Source organism: Egretta garzetta, unplaced genomic scaffold (genome assembly GCF_000687185.1).
Source record: "Egretta garzetta isolate BGI_Z169 unplaced genomic scaffold, ASM68718v1 scaffold213, whole genome shotgun sequence".
NCBI lineage: Eukaryota > Metazoa > Chordata > Aves > Pelecaniformes > Ardeidae > Egretta > Egretta garzetta.
In genome coordinates this window covers 995,310-1,016,276 of record NW_009259242.1, presented here as the reverse complement: position 1 = coordinate 1,016,276, position 20,967 = coordinate 995,310, and the positions used below count along the sequence as shown (strand labels likewise).

The 20,967-nt window shown below is 34.9% G+C and overlaps 1 protein-coding gene across 1 annotated transcript in view; it reads right to left on the bottom strand.

Moving 5' to 3' along the window:
• Positions 1-20,432, bottom strand: part of STXBP4 (syntaxin binding protein 4) — a 66,893-nt gene extending 46,461 nt beyond the window's left edge. The window contains exons 1-16 of the mRNA XM_035891636.1: positions 20,365-20,432; positions 16,948-17,021; positions 16,663-16,758; positions 15,577-15,646; positions 14,874-14,948; positions 12,575-12,660; positions 11,714-11,843; positions 11,009-11,141; positions 8,820-8,926; positions 8,239-8,422; positions 7,236-7,314; positions 4,338-4,420; positions 3,744-3,840; positions 2,455-2,567; positions 1,726-1,812; positions 299-364 (exon numbers count right to left, since the gene is read on the bottom strand). Coding sequence (XP_035747529.1) covers positions 299-364; positions 1,726-1,812; positions 2,455-2,567; positions 3,744-3,840; positions 4,338-4,420; positions 7,236-7,314; positions 8,239-8,422; positions 8,820-8,926; positions 11,009-11,141; positions 11,714-11,843; positions 12,575-12,660; positions 14,874-14,948; positions 15,577-15,646; positions 16,663-16,758; positions 16,948-17,021; positions 20,365-20,432 — 1,548 coding nt within the window. The remainder of the gene's footprint in view (positions 1-298; positions 365-1,725; positions 1,813-2,454; positions 2,568-3,743; positions 3,841-4,337; positions 4,421-7,235; positions 7,315-8,238; positions 8,423-8,819; positions 8,927-11,008; positions 11,142-11,713; positions 11,844-12,574; positions 12,661-14,873; positions 14,949-15,576; positions 15,647-16,662; positions 16,759-16,947; positions 17,022-20,364) is intronic.
• Positions 20,433-20,967: the final 535 nt, after the last annotated feature.

The following is a 20,967-nucleotide window of genomic DNA, read 5'->3' as shown; positions in this document are numbered from 1 at the left end:
GTGCTTAGGGACATGGTTTAGTGGTGGGATGGCAGGGTTAGGTTAAAGGTTGGACTCGATGATCTCAAAGGTCTTTTCCAACCAAAGTGATTCTATGATTCTATTATTGCTCTAAAAACTTAAGGATCACTATTCTCCAATTCTAATCAAAAGCTTTGTAGTAACAAAAGAACCACTTTGTGTTGAAATCAGTGTGAAAGTATAGTCTGTATGAGCATCAAGAGGGAAGTGCTCCTTTCTCCCTTCCACAAAAAATGGTAAAAGAGAGTAATTATATTTTTAAGAAACTTCAACATACTTGCTTGACTATTTGTAGCTCCTCTGTTAACTGTTTCTGTAAATTCACAGACTCAGACAACTTTTCCTGTTAAGAAAAAAATGAAGAAATAATTAATAATGAGGTCTGAAAGAGAAAGAGCTTTTATTCCTAAAACCCAATTAGCTCTATCAAAACTACAGGTAGCAATACTTAACTTCTATCAATTTACTTATTGCCTTCTGTACAACTACTGTGTTTCTAGGCCACAACATATGTCTGTTAATAACATTGCATAATCACATTTTAAGTCTCTTGTTACCCAGCCACCTAACAAATGAGCAGAATAAAGACATTTTGGTGGCTTTAACAGATTGCTGTACAACCTAATATTCACATCAAGTTATTTTCAGCATTGTATGTTCGACCATTCTTTCATTCACCTACTTAGACCAGAAGCCTGTAATTACACGCCTTTCAGAAGGTTAAAAGTTCTAACAAAGTTAAAAAAAAAAAAAGTGCTGTAAAAGCATGAAGATTCTCATACCGAGTCAGACCAAGGGTATTTCTCACTCAGCATCAAATATTTGACTGTAGATTGTTAATGGAAGAGTATATGAAATGAGGCAATTATAGAATGATCATAGCCAGTTTTTGACATCAGCAATTTAGGGACTCAGGATAATTATTCACGACTTCAATGTTCAATGTAAACCGTATTCTTTCATTTCAGTACAAAGTTTTCAGAAGAAAAACGTTTGTGCACAGACTGAAGAACAGGTCTTTGGGCATGTCAACCCATTGTTTTTGTAATCTATAGGAAGAAAACATTTTTTTTGGACCAGAAGGCAATTTGTACAATTGCCTGTATCCCAGGATCAATTTTCCAGTCCTGTCCAAGAACAAGAGTTAGGTATGCTAAATACACAACCAGATTTTTTTATCTTTTGGGTTGTGAAAAAAGAATACAGGAGTAGTGGTAACATAGAGTATGAAGAAGCAATAAATATATTTGCTGCTTTGGGTCTTATGTATTTTGTAATGTCTGTGAAAATATGTATTAATTTTGAACACAGATTAATTTATCCTCCAGTTCTGACTTATTTCAAAAGTATTAGCATATGCTCAGACACTGTGGTTACTTGATCACACATTTCTAAATAAAATTGCTATGCAAATCAGTCACTCTTCCAAATTCACTTTTGTGAAATGTCTGCTTGGTCTCATTTCTCTGTGAATCAGATTAAAAAATGCGTTAGTATTCAGTATAATAAATAAAATTCACTTTCTCCAGAAATATATTGTAAGCATACAATCATCAAACTAAATTAGGACTGTTTGCTCTGCCTTTTTATTTAGTCATCAAAAATTGCACATAAAATCCAAAAGAAAACCAGTAAATTGCTATATACACCCAAAAAGAAATCAGTCTCTCGAATAATCTAAAGCAAATAAAAACTAAGTATTACCTTTAATTTACTCATTTCTTTTAAAGCTTCATTTCTTTCTTTCTTAAGTCTTTCCATGTCATCCTCCAAAGAATCACAGGTTACAAACTGTAAGGTTAGAATGTATTGATAACTGTATCTTCCACAATCTTTAAAAGGTCTTGTTAATATAATAAGAGGACAATCTAATTTTAAATAATTTAAAGCTTTGAAAAAAACTAAAAATGTTTAAGAAAATTCTGACCAACTTGTATTCCAAAGGAGCAATTATTTTTCCTGTTAAAAAGGATTAATAAAAATATTTTTAAAAGTACCAAGAATACAACACTAATAGTCCCTGTTTTCTTCAATATTTTAAATAAGCCGTAATTTTATTTTAGTATTCCTATGCTGCAAATGCTCTTTCCTGAAGTCACCTCTAGAATAAAGTGATTTTCACTGTAGCAGTAGTTCAAGTCACAGGGCCCAATAATTGGTTATCACTCACACAGGTAGTAGCAGTACGTATTCCATTAAGAAACGTCAGTAAATCACTGTTGTCCTTACAACAAATCACAACATAATTATGTGAATTCCCTTCTGCAGAGTAAGTTGCTTTAAAAAGCTTCACAGAAACTCAGTTATCTTAAAGAACACCATGATATAGAGCTGTTCTAAACATCTGCCCAAGATTTGGAGTAATCTTACATATAAGCAGCTCTTCAATAATCTCCTCCCAACAGCTAAACACTGTACAGGCACATATTTTACCTGTGAATCCAGTAAGCTGGCAATTTCATTGACCCCAAATGTTACAGATTTTTGTCCATCATCTGTTGCATTCAATTGCGTAGAGAACAGATTCCTTGAAACTTCAACGAAATCTAAAAAACAGTTTAGATTTTGTTGTTGTGATCCACAAATTCAGTCTAGTAGCAGTATCACCAGATGCAACACAACTACTAGTACCACAGTGTATGGCTACTCCTTTATAAATGCAGCGTGTGCCCACCATAAGCTTTCTAAAGGAAAATATGAAAATCAGACACATCTTTCTGAACAGAAGCATTTGGTAAAGCTGGTAAGAATAAGAATAAAAATGTTCAAACCAGGTCTCGGGGATGAAACATCCCTGAATAAAGTTGTGAAGCAGAAAAGAAAACAAAAGGTGAAGTTCACCTTCAAAGTACCTGGTTAGAGATGCTCTACGTTTGGCAGACCCCAGTGAAAAATTAAAAGAAATCTGCACACCTGCCCTTCCCAATGAATTGACCTTGCTAGAGAAGACACAGTGTCTCTGCAGGAAAAAGGAAAAATTTCATGCTAGCTCATAGTTTCCTTTGTAGGTCCTTTAAACCTCTGACAGAGACCTGGTAAAATTTATGTTGACCAAGTTGAAAGTTTTAAATACAAACACTACAGCATTCTCAATCAACATGGCTTAGATTATGCATTCATTTTGAATGTATATTAAAAAATTCTGCTACAGTATGACAGAGAAGTGAAAATATGAAGGTCAGTTTGTTCATATCACATAAAATCTGATGGAAGATCCAGTATTTTTCTTGATAAGGTCTCTTTGGATGGTTAAATAAAAGAAATTATTTTTCATATACTAGTGTTTGATGCTGATTTTTGTAAACTTTAGGACAAGTGAAATTTCCATCAATTTTAGCATCAGAATGCTCATGTCTCACAGTTTACGAGAAATGTTCTTAAATTGTTAGTGTCACCTACCAAAATTGCCATAACAAACAGAAGCAATTCATTCCCTTCAGAATTAGGTTTAACTAGCAGAAGAATCATGATGGTCTCCATGCAAATCTCTTTCTATATCCAAGGCTGCTCTTAATTAGATACATTTGTGATTTGCTTTCCAATTACTTAGTTTCAGAATTCCAAGCTTATTTTTATACAGCAGCATGAGGTTCTTGCCTCAAAGTATCATTTTATTTGCAGTAGCAACCCAATACTGACAGAAAACGTATTAATGGTTATTATCTATCATTTCTATATTCCTACATTTCATTATTTTTCCATGGTAATTAACAAATTATTACCTCCAAAAGACACTGTTTCTTTAGAATCTTTCTGAAGCTGCTGCCTTAGGGCTTGCTGCTGCTCATCTGTGGGCTGAATCCCAAGATAATTCAATGCCTGGAAGGAGAAAACTTATTTTGGAGAAAAAAAAAAAAGGAAAGGACTAGGGATAATGACTGCAGGGACATGGGGGAGTAATTAAAGAGCTCTACTTCAAAGAGCCTTTGTATCATAGTACCCTCTCACTGACAACACTTTTATTCCAGAGATACTCTGTGACTTTTCCTTCTAATTGAGAGATGTTCAGATATTATTTAACCTTGAATACAGATGAGTGTAATAAGCAAAACCCTTTGTCCTTAATAACTGCCTTAAAAATCCTGAGGGGTGTTCAGATTCCCAGAAGAGTTAATCAGTAATTAGATTAACAAAACCAGTAATTTGCCCAATATATAAAATGAAATATTGGCCTGCCACCTGAAAGAACTATCCAAATAGAAAATTTGGTGTATAATTTATACCTTAAATTTTGTCAACCTAGAAATATGCTCCACATGTTTTTCATGCTTCATGATGGGGGAGAAAGGAAAACTCAAAAGATTCTAAGTATTTACCCTCTCCAGCTTTTCTGCTTTGAGACGAACAGTAGAGTTCCTTCCTTGCAGCTCATAATCATCAGTCTGGCTGGGGGCAACAACTGAGAAGAAAAAAATTAAAATTAAATGATGATACAATTGTAACTATTGCTCTGCTCATCAAATGGATGCCAGCTAAATACCCACTTGCCACAAATAAATGTTAATATTTATGTTAATATTTAGATTGACTTTTTTTTAAAGGACATAATTGTAATAAACAAAAACTGTGGGTATTGATCACTTAAAGTATTTTTTCACATCAAAAAGTGACAAGTAGCAAATTAGCAGAAAGAAACCAGGAATAACTTTGAGCAATTCATCAAGCATATGGCTTATACTCCTGGTATTTTCTCTTCTCTCAGAGATACACAGTTACTCTGGAAACAGAATGGGGAACACACTTGTGAATTCTGAGAAAGACCTTCAAGACTCATCCTCAGCATAATCAACAGCTCCCAAAAGCGTGTCTAGTGGTCTAGAAAACACTGTGGAAAGAGAGGGAATGACCTGTTGCGAACTAAGGGCTGTGTGGGGGTAGCTTAGACTGAATTCCGGCAGGCTCCTCCTGGGGCGGAACTATTTTCCAAGAACTACCATCCATTAAGCCATCATCCCCTCCTCTCCAGTCCTTATAGTCAGAAACACAACAAGTTTGCATAATTTTAGCTGATTGCATTAATAACTTATCGTGCATCTATTTTATTTTCAACATACACAAATGATTAAGCTGAGGAAGGGAAAAGCAGTTAGCAGTACTAAGCAGTCCATATGCAAGATTTCAGAATAATTGCTTTTTTTTTTTGGTGTACGTGCTTAGTTTTAATGGAACTCAAGAAATGCAGTCACAGCTTTGTCGTGTTCCAGACACACCTGCGCATAGACCACAAGAAGCACCAACCTTTGGAAGCCTTCGATCACAGACAGGAGGCAATAGGAGCAGTTAGCTATCAGTTTCTTTGGATCGTAGATGTGTGTAAATAGAACAAATTCATTGACTTGTTTTTTGCAGAAGAAAATAGAATACTTGCTTGTGTTCATTATTTATAAATATAACATAGATCTTAAGTCATTATTTCATTAATGGACTAGAGAGGTACTGAATCCAAGACCAGCTTTTGAAAACTAAAGGATCTTGCAGTTTAAGATTCTCTCTAAAGGAACAGAAGGAATCACATAGAATTCTTTTTTTTTTTTTTTTAGTTTCACAGCATATCTGTTTCCAAGCTCAAAGTAATTTACATTCTCTTTACATGCCAAAAGCATAAACCAAAACATCTTGAAAATCTCTGACACTAACACCTCTCACATGCTATATTAAATTCTGAAGACAGCGGGCTAGAACCTCAGCTGAATTGGCACCCTTCCTTTCAACTCAGAATGAAAAAGCCTCATGTATGAGTTTGTGCAAGAATTTCTCAAACCTATGCTGATTTTCCTCACAGCATTTGAACAAAAAATAATCTAAGAGCTACTTTAATTTTTCAAGGTTACCTTTGAAAGGTTATCCTTGAAAAAGGGCAGCATGAGACAAGTGGCAGCTTTGACTGGGGATGGGCTATTAAATAAGACTAAAGGAAAAAAGACAAGAAACAGTAAGAACTGGAGCTGCAAGTATTTCTGCTTTCCACTCTACTAGCTACGTTTTTCAGATATGTTAAGAAACTGTGGCCTCCTTGGTCTCTTTAAGCAACAGTGAAGCTCCTGTGTATTGCATTATATTAAACAAGAGTCTTACATTCTGAATATATTAAAAAATAGCCTTTTGTCTTGTTCATTTGATTTAGCTGTGGCGTTTTTCATGATCAATATGAAAAAAAAGAAGTGTGATCATTAAACTCCAGGTGTATTCAACACTACAACCTTTCCAGTTTCAAAAGTTCACATTCACTCAGCTCACCCTTCAAGGAAGGAAGCCAACCGGTCAGATTTGCAATATGGAGACCGTTACATTTAAAATGAGGATATCTAATATAGGCCATAATAAATGGAGGTACAATTTAAATAACATCAGTGGAGCAACATCTAGAATGAATCAGATCCTGTATGTTTGTCCTTCCTCTTCTCAGTATATTAGACATCAGGTTGAGAAGCACAGGTTATGCTTACTTACTACTGCCTGAAGAAAAAGAAGTTCTGGTCTTCATATAGAAATACAGAACAGAATCATTTATATTACTGTGTCAATTGACACCCTCATGAGCACGTCAGACTACTGCATTTTCACTGTTTGTAAATACAATACATATTTGTTTCCCAAAGGAATTACAATTGTTCAGTTCACATTTGGTTCTGACCAAATTCTACAACTTCTATTTTTCCCTAGTGTTGTTTTCAAAATATATATTTAGAGCTATGATCAAAGTGACTATTATCTTTGTCTGAATGTCATGACTCTCAAATATACACACATATATTCTATTTGTTATTAATTGAAAAACTGCTAAAAGAGGTCTGCGTGTTATTTCTACCCTTCCAATATGCTGCTCTGATTTAAAAAAAAAAAAGAAAAAAGTGCAAGCAGTATACATCCACAGAATTTCATCGAATCAAGAAAGCACAGTTTCCATGGCAACCTAATCTTGATCTATATGTGAGTCTTCATTATCTGGTTTCTACTGAGTCTATTATCATTACTGCTGTATAGCAAATGTTGTGATCACTCATTTTTGTTTGGTTTCAGCTGTTTGTTAAACATAATGTAAGTTATATTTCACAGAAGCCACTAAACAATCCATTGATCTCAGTCTCTTTTTTAGTACTACAAAAATAGTGCAATATTCTTCTTTTTAAAGACTATTGAGTCTTACTAGGTACTATTTTCTGTATAACAGTTATTGAGGAAAAAGGGTGGCAAGGAATTAAATCAGCATTTACCAGTGGCAGACACATCAGTAGGACTGCTGTCTAGAGAAGCAATTGGAGAATGCTCTCCCATCTTGACTCCAGTTTCCATCTATGGGGAAAAAAAAAAATCGAACGTCATGAAATATAATTTCTAAAGCAGATCACAAGCCAAACTAGAAACACACATTAATGTAAAAGAGAGGGAGAGGAGGGAAGACCAGGGGGAGAAAAAGGGCTGGATAGACTAAAACAACCCTAGGGGAAAATAGAAGGCATGGGTGGTGGTGTGGTGACAAGGAATGCCAATAAAAAAAACCTTAGACCAGGGCCTTATCAAAACCTTAGTTAGGTTTTGAGTATCTTAGATGAAGACAGCACAGCCTCTCTAGGCAACCTGTTTCAATGTTTCTATCTTTAACAGGAAAGATAAAGGGGCAAGAATTTTAAGTACAAACATAGGAACAATTGAGAATCACTGTTTCGACTTTGTTTGACATGGAACATTTTATTCTTCCTTGTTCAAAGACAATACTTTATTTAGTTCTAAAAATGTGATAAATTGAAAATGCTTTTTTTTTTTTTTAAATTGAGAGAATAGTTTTAAAATCTTTCTTAGTGTCAACATTACTGTACACCAATGGTGAGCTGTATGAATTAAAACAACAATTGTTGCTTAGCTGAAAGAAAGAGGGAAAACCCACATTGTTCTAGGACTCTGATTTTTAAGCAAAAATCTCATCATCATGGAGGAAGTGTAACTTGTGAGACTGTACTGTACTCACACATATGTAGTAAACACAGGGTACTTTATCTCTTCTATAACTTCAGTGTGGTTTACTCTACTGTTACACATCATGTCTTCTGGAAAAGTCTTGCTATTCCAAAGAATTAATATGGTGCAGGAAAAAGAGCCAGACATTTTCTTATTAGAATGGAAACTAAATTAAAATATCCCTATACTGGAATTCCAATAAAATTAGGAAAACCAACCATTTGCTCACTTTATACTAACAGGAGTAATAAGTATACTCACAGCATTTGGAGTGGACATTGAAACAAGCTTCCCATTAGGAGATGCAAGAGGACTAAATACTGCAGCCTGTTGCTCTCCATGTGCTACAGAAGACGTTAAGAGACTGGAAGGACGTTGCAGATTCTCTGAATAACTGGGAATATTTTTTTGTCTGATAAAAGCTATTTCCCAAAAACTTTCAAACCTAAAATTAAAATTAAAAAAGTTTCAACATATTATATGCTATACCATTCATAAGATTACATACTACTCTTGCAAAAAGTACATTTTCCCAAACACTGTGTGATTTTATTTATTTATTTTTCTAAAAGGATGTTCTATTCCCCATCATTAAAAAAGGCACATAGTGTGGGTTTGGAGGGTTTTTTTTTGCTCTGAAAGGAATGAAAGTATCATAATTTTACAGGTCTAAAAGGTGCATTTGAATCTTTTTCTACAAAATAATATTGCAATTGAGTATTTTTTAAAAAAATTAATATCCCTTGCATTTCCTCTAAGTACACATGACATTTTACAGTCTGATCATAAATATTGTGTAATAAATAATTTTGGAGGGTTAGGTGTTTGAGAGTAACAGATACCTCAGATTTGTTCTGTTGATTATACTTTTTGCCTCTTCATAGGAGACACCAATCATTGACTCTTTGTTTATGGATACAAGTTGATCTCCAGGCTTCAATCGTCCATCCTGAAATAACAAATAAAAAACCAAACCCATAAATTTTGTATTAATTGCTAGCACTATAGAAAGATCTGTATAATCACAGCACTTTAACATACTCCTCTGGATCTGTTAAGACAAGAAATATCAAGAATGGCTATATATTTTGCCTAACGATCTTCCAGAAATAAACAGCAGATCAAACAATTATTTAATCACCATGATAGCAGTCATTATAAAAGCTTCATCGGACAGGACAGATCTCAGATATTGTGTAAAGAAGAAACTTGGACCCAGATATATATTTCTGTTAAAAAACCACAAACAAACAAACCAGAAATAGTAATTTTTCCAGCAAGGAGTACTAAGCCATCTGACTACAGGAAGCTTCTTTACTAATTAATTCAGGTGTGAGCTGGATTCATTTGTATTTCAAACCCAAATATTCTTGGCTATACATGGGACTCTTCAGGCCATATTAATGAGAAAACCAGATTAGTCTATTAGGAATTCACCAGTTAAAACCACGATAGAAATAATATTGTCTACTTTGTGCTTCTGTTGAATTCATCGCAAACTTTCTACCAACGCAGGAACATATCACACTTCTGTCTCAGAGACTGTAAGACAAGACTTTAAACATGCTAGGCCAAATTTCACACTAAGATAAAGCTTTCTTTACTCACATTTTAAAAGAGGTCTCAGGAATTTAACTAAAAATTCATGTAATTCACCTATGGTAACAGAGTTAGTTATGACATTTGTCTAATGTAACACAAACTAAATTACACGTAACATGTCTGTGTTCATCAGCTCTTAAGAAATTAATCACAGAACCAATCTGACCACGTGAAACAAACTGTGTACAGAACAAGATACATAGCAAATAAGTAAAATACCTTTTCAAGACTGTATAATTGTATGTATTTAATACCCACATGCCATCATTTTACCTGTATTATTTCAAACCTATGATAGCACTTTGCTATATTTTTTTGTCACTTAGTGTTTTGGTTTTGATGAAGGAAAGAAGTTGTAGATGTATTTCGCTTGCATCCAGCCTATTTAAAGATAGCCATTTCAATGCTGCCCTCATGTGGCAGAGATTTAAAATATGCTTGCTACTTCGGTTTCTCAAACAGGACAACCCAGATTGGGAATTACCTCTAATATTGTTAATATTAGAATGCAATGCAAATTAATGTCTCAGTCATATCGATTATGTATGATAGGTTTTAAATTATATGTTTACAATGAGAAAAATGTTTTAGAAGCCACAACAAAATAGGAGAAAACAAAAGAACGATTACCATTTATCTACTAAAAGAAGTCCTGGAAACACGTTGCATTTTTTCCTTCCATCTCGGCATTTTGGGATTAACAAAAATTTAGTTGCAAATAGTTATAGACTGTTTTGGGGCAAAACTCATTGCTTGTTAAATTAACTCACACCCTCTTGCATGGCAAGAGGCAACAACTGGTTATCTACACATCAAAATAACCATAATTCCGGATGCAAGAGGAGACATTTGGATAAGAAGATTCGTATACTTGAACCTGACAGTTCTTTTATTTATTTTTTTTTTAAAAACTGACAAACCCTCCTGATTTACATAGTGCATTTGTTATAAATGAAAACAGTAATCAGTACCGATTCATACATTTATTAGTCTGCACCATCAGAGTATTCTTTATTCTAATTTGCCTACACAACGCTTTCAGACTGCAAGGATTCATCTAAATTAAGTCCAAGGGAAAAATGATTTTTTGAATGGCCAAGAAAAAGAGATGCAATCTGTAGCTCTGTCCCATACATGCTGATTTACCTTGCATCATGCAATGTCTTGAGGAAGTTGGTTTCTTACTTTCTCATACATAAATGGGAGAATAAGATCTTTATTTACCTCAAATGAACTCATGAATAGTTTTCATTACCATGTAACCATGCTATGGTGCAATGAGATAATTCTGTTTAAAGAGAAAGCACGCAGAAACACAAACAAAATTTGTATTTAAAATATAACTGTGTATAAAATACTGAAGTAGGTACTAACTGAAGGCAAAAATACTGGAGGACTGAAGGTGAAGGGAGGGAAAAAAGGTCTTTACCTTATGACAGTCACCACCAGGGATAATTTCTTGGATATATACCAAAGGCCCTTCATTTCTGTTAATTCCTCCTACAATATTCAAACCTAGGCTTGTTCCTTTGCAAACAGAGATAATCTGAAATGCACTATCCCTACAAGAGGAAAAAAGAAAAGTATAATTACTTCACAGAACTAGATACTCAATAAAGACTGAAGTCATATAGTATATTTATCTTACTTATTTCACAAATACGTATTACAGCAACAAATAGAAATACTGGACATTTAATCTCAGTGTTCAAACATTACACTGCCTGCTTCCTACAAAAATCATCAACTTCAGTTGTTACTTTGGGCAAATACAGAAAGAACATATCTGTTATTGGACAAGAATAAAAGCTCCTCTCTACTATATATATATCCAAGGCTTATGAGAGCACCTAGGTACACATAAACCAGATGCTAATTAATTCATTAGGAGACGCTAAGATCAAAAGTCAATCTGATCTGCTTCCACCATGTAAACAATAACTAAATAAGAAAAAAACCTTATTAAAATGGAAAAGTTTGTGATATCAATGGCATTATAACTTTACAGGATTTAAAAAAAAAAAAACCAGAAAAAGTTGAACACTTAGTGCTCAACATGAAGTTTTTCTCAGCAGCCAAATACACCATTTTCTACAGCTCACACGGAAGAGTTACAGTCAGTTTTGGAAATTACTTTGCAAGCTTTGGGGGTAGCGCTGGGACAGAATTATTTCTGCTGATGGTCGTGATATTATCCTTTGGATTCAACTGAGGACTCTGTGACCTTGAGGATGATCCAGAAGAAGGGCTGTCTACAGATTTTGCTTAAAGAAAAGAAACAATGAAAAAAGAAATAAATCCCATATTTGGGAAAATGCACAAAGTTTCAACTCATGTAAGTAAGTTCAGTGGGGCTATTTTCATATTAGAAAACAGACAAACTATAAGCAAGCACAAAACCAAAAGAAAGCTTAAGTCTACACAACTAAGAATTGTGAGCCACCCAGGGTTCCAGGAATAACTCTTTAAAACATAGCAAGTGATGATTTTTTTTCAAACTGTGTGTAAAAATAATCTCAACTGAATAATTGGGGGGGTTGGACTAGATGACCTCTAGGGGTCCCTTCCAACCCAAAACATTCTATGATTCTATGAATTGCTCATGCGATATAAAGGCATCCTAATTAGGCAACAATTCTACGAGGATTAGAATTTATGGTACTCTAGCTCAAATTTTTATTAGTACTTTGAAATCTTATGGTACATTTAATCTACAAATACCAAATACTTTTCACATTATTCATTAACATTGCTGAAAGTAGGTGATAGTATATTTATTTTAAGAGTTGGGGAAACAGACACACAAACTGCTCAAGTTACATGTTTAGACTACAAACTAAATATTGAAGTCCATGTAAACACATGTGTTTTGCCTGACTTTCAGTCACTTTCTCCAATATATCTTCCCCCCAAATAAGAAGAGTTTTAAGTGCTAGCTTCTACTCCACCAAGTATGACTGCTGTCTTACAGTCAGGCTAGGAAGCAATCTCTCACCAGCTAATAGTTGTGTTGGACTGCTTCTTGCAGAGCTAGTGTCACTGTGAGAGCCGTACTTATCCATCAGGTCAAGAAATTCTTTCCTGTGGCAATAAAAAAATGTTCTCCATCAGGATTTGGCAGTAGTTTAAATGCACCTTTTGAAACCTGCCTCTGTTTTTACTGCATCATTAACCTTCCTCAAAGAAGGAAGCTCAGCCTCCACTGAAAGAGGAAAGCCTTGTCAAATGCTCGGAAGAGGCAAGAAGAAGATAATGTAATACAGAAGGATAAAGATGGCATAGCAATAGACTATGAGTGAAATGGACTACTGTTAGAAAATCTTAATTATTACCTCTCTTTAGCCTGGACTTCCAAACATAAAAAACTTGTAATTCAAGTCAACTACAGACAAGACAGTGGTATTACTCCAGTCCAGAACAAGTTCTGTGATTCTAAGTTATTTATATCGTAAGGAATCAGATAATACCATACTCAAAGAATGATTTTAGTTCAGTTATACTGAACAAGAACGCAGAAGAGACTGGCAAACAATGCTGTGGCACCTCATTTTAGAGGACAGAAGAAATATTTATTAATTATTCAAGAATGAGTAAAACAGATGCAAATTCTTAACCACTATTTAGCTTTCTCAGAAATCTGCAGTCTATTTAATCTGGGATAAATATATATTAAATATTGTACGTGCTTGGGCTTTGCTTATCTTTTTCATGATATTATCTTTTTTAAAAAGCCCCAACTGATGAAATAAATGGCAATTCTTGGTCAGGTGTGCTGTTGAAAAAATAATAATAAAAAATAAAAGTAGAAGTTCTTTGCAGAAACCAATCATATTCTAACAAACTGGCAAAAAAGTGGCAAAGTTGTGCATCCTGTATTACATGTGTTGAAGAGAAAACAAAAACTGAATGCAGCGTAATTTAAAAATTGTTTATAATCTGAGCTCTGATTACCTCAGTGATAACAGATTAAAAATATAAATAATCTAGAATTACGTAAGACAGAAACATCAGCAAATTAATATTATAGAATTAGAGAGGGAGAACATAAATTAACTGTTTGCAGGGAACGCAATTCCCAAGTAATTCCAGTGACTGCAGAGGGTTGTTGAAATCTGCTGGATGCATTATTTTTTTAAAAAATGACAAAGTTTATTGAACTAATGCCAGACCCAGAGAACATACACAAACACAGCTGAGTGTAACTCAAACAATCTTTTAGCACAGGAATGTACAGTCACAAGAAATTAATTCACAGGTGCCTGAGTGAGGGACTGTATGCAGTGGCAAATTCTGCACAGGCCATTGGGCACACCGCCAGAACGGGAAAAGGACCGATGGATTTTAATTATTCAAGTAGTTTAGAGGAACTAGGTCAGTATGCTTTAGATAAAAGCAGATTAAGAGTGGACCTCACATATATCTAGACAGTCTGAAAAAAGGAGAGATCAGAGGCTACAATGTGATTTAAATGTCTGTCAAATAAAAAATTTTTTAAAAGGAGCAGAAAAAGGAAGCTTAAATCGGACAAAAGGCTAAAGGAATTAAGAAAAGATTCCCTTATGGAGAGATTACTCTGTAAGTGGAACATCCCAGGAAAGGGAAATAACAGCAGATACTCTTGCAATGATTATCAAATATAGTTACACAACAGCCGTCTCCTCCACAGATTTAAGTCAAAAGGGAGTACAGACCTGGATGATAGCATTTCTGATGATTCTCTCTCAATACTGGTTTATATGCTTAACTTTAGACAGCAAGATTAAAGCAATGTTTAACATAAATGTCCTTATAATGCCTGTATTTCGGACTACCTGCTGCAGTGAACAGTTTAACCTACTTATCTAAACTAATTCAAAGCTCATTAAAGATTGAAAAGCAAACTTCTGAGGGGAAACAATAACTAAATCTGTCTTTGTTCAGAAGGAAAGACCAGCTTAAATCATACAGTTCTGTGGTACTGTTGATCTAACATAGGCCTCATTTTTTACTATTTTAAAATGTGAGAAGTATTTAAAAACTTATCACATAGTTTTTAATGGTATTAGCTGGTAACATAACACTTCAAGCCTCTTCATTAACTGAAATTGGCCTGAGCTTGCTACTTTAATTGATGCAGATAGTCTCAGAATGAATTGGTATCAAATACTACACAGAAAAACATGGCATGTGGTACAATTTTGTGATTAAAACTAATCTGATAGAAAAATACATGCAAGCCCGCCCACCCAACCTTAGATATAGTGTTGGCTTTTTATTAGTTTTGAGGTTAAAACAATGTTTTACTTTTCTCTTACTTTGCTTCTTCATCTCTGGCAACGAGCAGAGACATGTGATTAGATGCTGATGCTGTTCGCAAGATGTCAACAGCCCTGGAAGGGAGGGAAAAATAACCAAATAAATATACTGGGGTGCTGTCAAAAATCACACAGTGAGTAATTCTAGAAGAGCAGGAAAATGAACAAATTCTTAATGTAGATAATAATTTTGACTGCCAGACACCGGGAAAAAAGCTTGCGAGCAGTGCAACCCCACTTAAGCATTGGAGAACTGAGCGGAAGCTCCTCGCTCCATCCTACTGCCTTCCTGGACGTCCTTCAGGATTAATAGCCTACACCAGAGGAAAACTACCGCTCAGGTATGCCTCATTGCTCAGAATTTCCCTCAGCAATATATACTGTCATTTTTCTTCGAATTTTAAATCTACGTCACCAACACTAAGCTGTGAGATCTCTGGTGATCCAGCTACAGAAACCACCCAACAAATTCTACAGATTTTTCCAAACAATTTCTCCGTTGTTGTCACATTACAATGATACTGGTTAGCTGCATCATTTAGATTCACTGGTACTGAACCAGTAGATAGTTATAAAAAATATTTTAACAGCTCAATATGACTGCAGTGGGGCTGTGCTCTTTTAAAGTGGTTGACAGTGTCCAAAAAACCCCCATATAATATTCCAAACTCTAATAAACATGTAGTAATCAGTACAAACATACCTTTCATTAGTTACTCCAATTAAGTTTTCTCCATTGACATCCAAAATTAGGTCGCCAGTGAGCAAACGGCCTGGTAATGAAATCAACAGTAACACATGAATCAACAAGAAAATGGTGAACATATTACACCATGGTAATAAACCAGAGCTTTTTCTTTCAATTTTATGTGATCTAATGCAATAAACAAACTTCTGACTTGTAGTAGATTAGGTTCTGATCCTAATTAAGCTAGGCTATTGTCATAAGACTAATAACTATCAATCAGTCTTATTAATCACAGAATAGCCACTGAAAATAAATTCTATTTAGCTGTTTCTATTATTTACACATAGCACAAATATTTGTGGGACTGGAATTTACATTTCACAACTGTGGAATTAACTTTCAGTTGAATTTCGCTCTTAACATATGTGTAAGTTACCATGTATAAATACATTAAGGTTTTATACATTAATAAAGATATCTAAAAGATTTTTTACCATCAATTCTATTTTTAACTTTCTGCAAATATGAAGTTTAGGAACTATTACTTTTGAAGTAGATTTAGGTTATTTTAAATGATCATTCTGCACAAGACCAGATGGAATCTCAAAAAGTCCCATATGCAGACCTAGGACAAAACTATGTTCCGTAACTTTATTATTGCAAACTCTACCTAGTATAATCGGTTCATTCCATGCAGAACATCTAAAGCACCCCTTAAAAAAATGTTTAAAAAGTAAGAAAATAATTACTGGAACTTATTAAAAATACTGGTTCTGTAAAGGAAACACCACTCTTATCCCTTAGGCATTAAAACACATTCAGCATCTCAGCCTTATTTAGCAGTTCTGAAAGATGGCCAGTTGCTTTCACACCAGCCATATCTAGATTGGAACACAATTTGAAGAAGTAAGAGTATTAAAATCTTTTCCCATGCAGGGTCCAAGCTTTATTTCTCTACCTTAAAGTAAGTCAGAACATCATGAATCCTGACTAAACCATGCTATTTCAAATATCCTTATCCACAAAGTAAAATAAAGATGACTTCTTCTGACAGCTTTTTATATCCAGCATGTTTGAAAGAAAATTTTTTAAATTACTTACTATCTACAGCAGCAACCCCTCCGGGTAGAATTCTCTTTATGAATATCCCATAGTCTTCTGCTGTTTGTGCCCGATAACCTCCAATAATTTTAACTCCTGCAGAACAAACAAAAGAAACAAGCAAGAAATTGGTTATTCCACCTACTGTGCTGAATTGATTTACAGTCAAATCCATAAAAGACAGATAAATTACACTTCTACTGATGACAGTGTGAACTGGAAAAGCTCACCAGGTGCTTTCAGATTTGGTTTACTCTGAATCAACAGAATGTGCAATCTGATTACCTAATCCATTTTGACAATCAGAAAAAGAAATGCGGTGAACAGCTCGATTGATTCCATGAGGGCCCATAATAGTCCTAAGGAATAAAACAAAAGTCATTAAATCCCTAATTACAGAAATGTATGTAGAACTATGCTAATACAGAAGAAATTGCAGCAACTGTATTTTTAACTCTAATACAAACCAAAACCAGTTTTCTGTAAACTGACAACTTCATATTGATACCTCCGTGCCACCCCTTCCCTCCAGTGAAAAATCAATCTCATAACAAATATAAGAGGGTAAGGTAAAATAAAGTATATGTAGAATTAAATAGAAACAAAATCCTACAACCTGGTCCAGCTTAGCATTTAGGCATGAAAAACACATCATAATGTCTTAGATCAGGTAATGAATATCAAACCAAAACCACAGCTAAGACAGTACATACAAAAATATTTTCTAGGATAGCTAACATATAACCTTGTGCTTATTTATGAACATAATCTTTTCCCTATAGCCTCTCATTTCTTCACTCAACATTGTTTTCTTTCTCTGTTTTTAAAAAAGGCCTATTTCCAAATTGCCTTCTCCCCTGCGTACCCTCCCACCCCAAGACAAGATACCAGGATGGCACTAGAAATTGTCTAAAGGCAGATGAGTATTTTGGAGGCAGTTGATAATGGTAAAGAATTAAGTAAAGATACAAAGTAAAATTAGAGTTTTGAAACCTGAATTTACGGTTCTATTGGAAACATGACCAGGACACTGCTCTGAGAATGCAAAGTGTTAAGAACTCCTATAAATCCAATTATCCTTTACCATTTTTATTTTCATTTAGATGAATTATTATAGAAAAATCCAAGTTGTATATAGCTCTTTTGTCCTCCCACCATACCATTTTTGGAGAACACTCACCAGTTCCCTTCTAGAAAAAAGCAGAAGCACCCCTTAGGATTTTCTGCTTTGACCTACATATTGTTCTATATTAGACAGCAAGTTGCATTTTTCTAGAGCATGATGTTAAAGTGAAATGGAACAACTAGAATTGATTAGCAGGAGGGAAAAGAAGATCAAAGTGGAGGACATAGTGACCCAAATCCTCCCACGCAATCAAATCCAGCGCACAGCCTGAACTCCATGCCGGAACCTGGGTATTTCTGCAAAAGCCAGAGTCCTTTAAAGGTGCCGTGCCAGAGGGAAGAGAGAAATCCAGAAGGTCCAAATGTTCCTCAGTTCTAGCACCAGGCAAGAGATCCAGCTTCTAAAGAACACCCCTTGGTATAAGCAAACTGGATGAGTTTTTTAGCAAGGGATAAGCACTTGCTCTGAAAAGCGGCAATTTGTTCCACAACCTCAAATTCCCAAGTATTTGCAAAATTAGCCTTTGCAAAAGGCTGACCGTAAGAACAGACCTAATAAGTGACCTTGAGAAACAAACAGGAAGCCTATGCTTCAAACATTGTATAATTTTCACATCAGTATTTCTTGCAGTATTTGCTTTATAGGCTGAAAAGAACTGACGAAACCCAGTTAGTGTATTTGGCCGCTGACAAGACCGCACGTGACCTTGCTACTACGTGACAGAGCATAAGGCAGACTTCGTAAGGCTAAAAGTGAACCAAACTGCTTTTACTTAATCAGTCTGAAAGGAAGAATAAATCCTTAAGCCTGCTATTTCGCTAACAAAACTTTTTCATCAACTACTTCTATATGACAACAGCAGAGTATTTTGCATTACTACGTAGTACTGTCACTTCAATCGTCCCACGAATTTAAATTGTTTTGAAGCTGAAAGAAAACATCCTAGTCGTGTTCTTTACAGGTCTGTCCTGATTCGTATCCACCTTTGAAAACTTAGACAAGGTACACTGACCATTAAAATAAGCAATTATTCTTTTTTTTTTCTGTCTTGCCTTTTGCCACTACTGCTCTGTTTCTTGCACTGCTGTGCTCTCAGCAGTTTTCACACTGCAGATTTTTATTAAAACAAAAAAGGAAGAGCAAATGCTGTTTCAACCTCGTAGAGAAGTTTACTTTTGTGAAGTCTTACAAGATCAAATCTCAGATTTTAATTCGAAAGCTTTCCAAAGGAAAACAGAGTTCACCAGAAATGGTAACACCTATTTATATACTACTACATAAAATGATGATAAAATATGATCAAATCTAGGCACAGATCACTTAACAGGAAAGGATCTACATTTCCAGAAGTAACAGGCAGTGCTTTCAAAATTGATCCTAACTAACAAAAAATGGATCCTGAGGAAGAGGATGCAGACAACATACAAACTAATTATTCACAATGGAGAGGAGTAAGGCATCTCTAAACCAGTGAAATTATCACAATTTTGTTGCCATCTACAATCAGGAAGGACTGGCACTTTGAACAGACACCCTTTACAAGCCATTCAACTGTGTTTATACTCTAATGACAAAATCCCTCCAACACATGAAGTTTAAAATATCACACACAAAGTAAAGACAAGGATCTTCAAACTCCACATCTTGCTGGCTTTCGGTGTTTTTCTCCCGTATAACTTAAGAGACGGATCTTCAAGTCAAGCTGCTTGTCACAGTTCTACTAAAACACACATGGCTTTTGCAGTTTCACTACATAAAGACTTGGATTTAGCGCCCATCCAACATTTCTTTCATGTTATTGTTATTTAATATTCATTAAATGTTTGAATACTTCCTCAAAACCAGTAGAAATATGCTCAACAGTATAAATAAGGAAATAGGTTTCTAAACCAATTGGCAGAAGTAACAAAAAATAATTTGCAGAAAAAGATGCAAATTTAATAACCAGATGTCACTGCTCATTCCTCAAGAAGTCAAGCAAAAATACTCGTAAGGAAGCTTTTAGCACACAGAGAAGAAAAGATGTGAGGCAACAGCTGAAATAAACAAGCAAGACTCTATGAAATGCACACTAGAGATTTGTTACACTGAAATTATTGAAAAAAATACTAAACTAGACACTCCAACTGAAGTCTAGTAGACTAGACGCCAGCAGACTAAGCGCGTACAATTTTGTGTACATGTTCTAGCAAGGGCAATTAAAATGAAATCCTTGATACATTTTTTCTGTTACTTTTTACGAGCTTAAACAAGGAAGTTCCACAGCTTTATAACTGCTAGAGACTTATCAGAACATATGGCTCCAGATATTCTTCTGAACTGCATTCCTGAGGAATTATTAGTCATTTGTGTCCACAAACAAATATTTATCTAGCTTTATCAATGGAAGAATAATACCCTTCCCTCACAAAAGAGATACTACTTGACACTTTAACAAAAATCTACACGATAAACTCTGGCTGCTTATGAAAATAAAAAAGAAGCTGAAAATGGCTACAGCTTTTAAATTATCTTTACTGTACTTTTCCCAATTACAGACTAGAAAAGTGCCGTCAGAACCCAATGGTTAAGCATACCAGTATAAGAGAGAAAGACCATCAAAACGCTCTGGTTCGTCTTCATCTCCTGGTGAGAGTAAGGACATTCTTCAGCAGCAAAGACAATGACAAAAGCAACCAAAATATGCCGGAGGTTTCCAGTTCGGCTGGATAAAGGTTACGTGCAGGACAATTTCTGCTACTAACTTAAAAAAAAACCAAAGGGGCAGAGCTCGAGACGAGTGTCTGCCTACTTAATCTTCTCTGAAACCCTCTGCGTCACATGGACTAATTCACCTATCAAGGTTTACTTTTTCTCTGTTTGAAATGGCAATTGATAGCAACTTTAAAGACTGAAAACGCAAAGGAGAGAAAATTTACATGCATTCACAACTGTGATTAGGCAATCTATGTCTAGCAGCAGAAGCCAAATGATTAAAATAAAATAAACCTTATTTACTCCCGTTCTTCCAATAATTTATTTACATGTTCCCTGCAAACAAGGTCAAAAGCAATAACTCATGACCTTTCTAAAGCAATCTTCCTAGCAGACTGGATTATGTACATCCACACACAAAAGGGAAAGCCAACAAAGCGGACAGACTGAAAGCATTAATGAAACAAATGCCATTACGCTATTAC